The 4,118-nt window shown below is 55.9% G+C and overlaps 1 protein-coding gene across 1 annotated transcript; it reads right to left on the bottom strand.

Annotated features, from left to right (window-relative positions):
• Positions 1-12: 12 nt before the first annotated feature.
• On the bottom strand, positions 13-3,824 carry LOC103595016 (glial fibrillary acidic protein-like; the record flags this gene model as incomplete). Its single annotated transcript, XM_008578317.1, has 5 exons — positions 13-1,013; positions 1,372-1,415; positions 1,955-2,175; positions 2,378-2,503; positions 3,651-3,824. Coding segments are annotated over 5 exons (690 nt in total), but the record flags the coding sequence as incomplete, so codon positions are not given.
• Between the last annotated feature and the right edge of the window lie 294 nt (positions 3,825-4,118).

The following is a 4,118-nucleotide window of genomic DNA, read 5'->3' as shown; positions in this document are numbered from 1 at the left end:
GACTGTGGGCAAGTTAGTTGACCTCTCCCAGCCTCAGTTTCCTCATCTGCAAAATGGGGGTAATGGTGTCTACTTCTCTAGGTGGGAGTGAGGAATCAATTAACTAGAATAATGTATGTGAAACATCTGGCACATATTAGTGCTCAATACGTGTGGGTACCTTTCCTGTCCCACTTTCCTACACCTCTCTGCCACTTATCTGGACCCTAGTGACCCTGGACTGTCTAGCACTTGGCAGTATCACTTTTACCTGGTCAGCTTGGTTAACCCTTCTGATGTGCATATCTAGTGTTCCTAAATATCCTAACCCAGAAGAGGAATTTGTTTTCCTTAGCTAAGAATCATTTGAGGGCCACATACAAGTAAAAAGTAATTTAGTTTTTCTCTGCCTCAGAGAGAAAATATAACATGTCACACTAATATTTAAAATTTAGAGCAGGGAACATAAAACTTTTACTCACTACAAGAGCAGCAGTCCAGAGGGAAATAATCCTCTGGGCTGAATCAGCACTGAGCTGAGCAACGGAGACTCAGGGACAGACGAATCCAGCAGAGAGCCTGGCCAGCAGGCACAGTGAAACCCAAGGGGCCCTCCCAGTGATGAGGAAGAGGTAAGATAGAGGCTGGCATTTGCTTAGAAGACCCAGAGCATCTTACCCGAGCACCCAAGGACATACTACCTTTAACACTAACCAGCTCTGCTAGTTTAACCTACAATTACCCTGCTCCAGGTCCTGGGCTGGGCACTGAGGTTCCTGGGAAAGTAACACAGTCCGGCACTTTAGGGGAAGCCTAGGGGGAGGGAGCCCAAGAAGACTGGGAAAATGGGCCTGGTGAGGCTCACTCCCTGTCAAACTGAGAAAAGCACCATGTCTGAGAGGCAGGCAGCTAACCGAGCGCCGGCGGGGCTCCATTTACAATCTGGTGAGCCTGTATTGGTATAACTTGTATTGAGAGCCTTTTGAGATGTCTTGTGACCTTGTGACCTTCCCCTTCTTTGGTGCTTTTGCCCCCTGTAGTGACAAGCAGTTAAAAAAAAAAAAAAACAGAAAACACTCAGAAGGGCAGAGTTTGCTCAGGGATCTGCAGACTGGGCAGAGGTTAAGACCTCATTCAGTTCTGCAGTGGAATGGGGTGCAGGGAGGGGGTATGGGGCACAGGGCAGAGCAGGACAGGAGTGGCTGCAAGCCCCACTCGGAAATGCCCTGGGATGGTGTACTCTGGCTGGGAGCTCTGAGATGAATCATGAAGGCCCGCAAAGGGAGTCCGGACCCCTTTGCCTTGGTCCTCAGCCCCAGGCCAGAGTGGCCCCTTGGCCTGGGGGAGGGGGCAGGAATCCAACACCCCTCCCACAGGCCTTGCTTTACTGACCTCGGATCTGCAGGTTGGAGAAGGTTTGCACAGGAATGGTGATGCTGAAAGAAAGCAGAGGGAAAGGCGAGACCAGTCTGCCTTAGGACATCCCCAGGCTGGGTCCTGGCCCAGGGTCATCATGACAACCTTGAGGCCCTTTCCCTTGCTGGGAAAGTCTGACTCCATCTCCTAGCTTTCCCCAGCAGCTGGCGTGCTCCCTGGAGCTCAAAAAGTCTGCAAGGGACTTAGGTGTTATCTGTGAGCGGAGAATCTCTATTTGAAAGAAAGTGGCAGCTTGTGGTGAAGAAAATTCCAAGGAGGCAGAGGGATCTGTCAGGTGGAAAGAAATCCAATCTTGATTGGGAGGGTTGGGAGTGGGCCTCTTAGTTGGGGGGTGATCCAAGTCCTTGGCCCTGGGACCCAATCAATATGGGTTGAATCCATTCATTCATCAGACATTCATTAAACACCTGCTGTGTATTAGGCAGGCACTGGTGGAGGGGGTGGGACACAAGGCTGAATGAGACTCAGCCCCTGAAGGGAGCAAGGCAGACTCTACAGAGGGGCAGGGGAGAGTTCCCTGGGGCTGTGGGGGGCTCACCGGTTCTCCTCGCCCTCCAGCAGCTTCCTGTAGGTGGCGATCTCGATGTCCAGGGCCAGCTTGACGTTGAGCAGGTCCTGGTACTCCTGCAGGTGGCGGGCCATCTCGTCCTTGAGACTCTGCCCCTCCTCTTCCAGCCGGGCCAGCGCCTCCTGGTAACCCGCCGCCTCCCGCGCATGGCGCTCGTCCTGCTCGCGCATCTGCCTCTCCAGGGACTCGTTCTGCGAGATGGAGCCGGCGGGGCCCCCGGGGCCCCGCTCCAGTCCCAGGCCCCGCGTCCAGCCCCCGGGGCAACTTCTCAGAGCCGCGCCCTCAGCCCTGGTCCCCTCCCCTGGCCCTTCTCCTTTAGAAGAAGAGTGGCCAGTCCCCTCTAGAGTTGTGGCCGGGCCCCTCCCATCCCTGTCCGGCCCTGCCCGCGCTCACCGTGCCGCGCAAGGACTCCAGGTCGCAAGTCAGGGCCTGCAGCTGGCGCCGGTAGTCGTTGGCCTCGTGCTTGGCCTGACGGAGCAGCTCCGTGTTGCGGGCAGCAGCGTCCGTCAGGTCTGCAAACTAGATGGGGAGAGGGCCGTAGGCTGAGGGGCAGGTCGGGACCCTGGGGCCATGAGGGGTGGGCACCAAGGGGGGGCGAGCTGTGTGGTCCATGGACAAGCACGGTCTCTGGGAAATCAGGGAGGTGGGCAGGACCCATGTCAGCCCCAGAACATTGGCCCTGGCTGGGATTATTCCCAGCAACTGTGACCCACAGACAGAGGGCAGGTAGCCACCGCTGGGCCTCAGCACCTAGCACAGTGCAACAGAATCCAGAACCTTCTGCACTAGCAGCGGCATCTGCCAGACTGAACCCTGGCCTCCCTTACCCCAGACAGCGGGCTCTGACAAGCAGAACCCTGGGTTCTAATGGCCCTTTCTCCACCAGCTTGCAGGGAGGCCCTCACAGCTCCATCAGGCCTCAACCCTGCTCAGATGGTCACAGGTCACCGCTTCTGCTACTCACACTCCTCAACTTGGCACCCTGGGCCCTGCCCCTCGGTGCTTTTCTGCCTCAGGCCCCTGCACAGACTCTGGCCTCCACTCAAAATGGCCCTTTCCTCTTCTCTTCGTGTCCATAGCCTGCCTGTCCTGCCTCGCCCAAGTGCCACCCCCCCTTCTATGACATCTTCCTTGGTTCCCGCACTGCGTATAAACTCTGCCCTGTGGTGTTCTCTATGGGCACCATATTTGGGTCCACATCACATCTCCCCATGTGTCCTGGGAAGTGCCTGGCATACAGTAGATGAACAGGAACCCAGGACATAGACTGGCAGAGGCATTGAGAACGCAGGCTGCCAAGTGAGAGGGGCTAGGGTCGGAACGCTACCACTTAGGAGCTGTGTGACTTTGGGCAAATTAGCCTCTCTGGGCTTCAGTTCTCTCATCTATCAAAGAATAGTACCTACTTCATAGTAAGATAATGCATGCAAAGCACAGCGCCTGGCACACAATAATGTTGGCTGATAATAATAATAGTAGTAAAAGCGGCAATAATAATAATGAGTATTTCTGTAAGTAATAGTGCCTGTGTGACCCTGGGCAAGTCGTCTCACTTCTCTGGTGAAGGTCAGAGGGAGTATGCTCTGTTTCTTACACCCTCTTTCTCCATTTGTATGGAGCAAGGGCGGCTGCCCAGAGGAGGCAGGTTGGGCCACAGCAGGGCTACCTTGGACCGGTACCACTCCTCTGCCTCCTGCATGTTGCTGGACGCCACTGCCTCATACTGTGTGCGGATCTCTCTCAGGGCCGCTGTGAGGTCTGGCTTGGTCATGTCCAGCTCCACATGGACCTGCTGTCGGGCCAGCTGCTCCTGCAGTTCCCGCAGCTCCTGGCCAGGGTGAGAGAAGGGTTACCAGGGGTCAGGGCCCTGGCTGCAGCTGAGGTTCCCCACAGCATCATGCCCTCTTCTGCCTGTCCCTCGACCATGGGCATTGGCTAAGGGAAAAGGGGCAACCCTTGGAGAAAGTAGCATGGCCCAGGCTAAGGGAGGCAGTTTGGGGACCCCATAGCATCCTCCTCCCAGTGCTGAATGGGCAGGAGCCAGGCGCTCAAAGTGTGCCCATGTTCTCGTGGGAGATTGACTGACTGCATCCCTGTCGGTAGGTGTGATGTGGGTCCCCACATTGCATGGGGT

This window comes from Galeopterus variegatus, unplaced genomic scaffold, assembly GCF_000696425.1.
Source record: "Galeopterus variegatus unplaced genomic scaffold, G_variegatus-3.0.2 Scaffold1660, whole genome shotgun sequence".
In the NCBI taxonomy this organism is placed as follows: Eukaryota; Metazoa; Chordata; class Mammalia; order Dermoptera; family Cynocephalidae; genus Galeopterus; species Galeopterus variegatus.
This window is presented reverse-complemented; position numbering and strand designations above follow the sequence as displayed.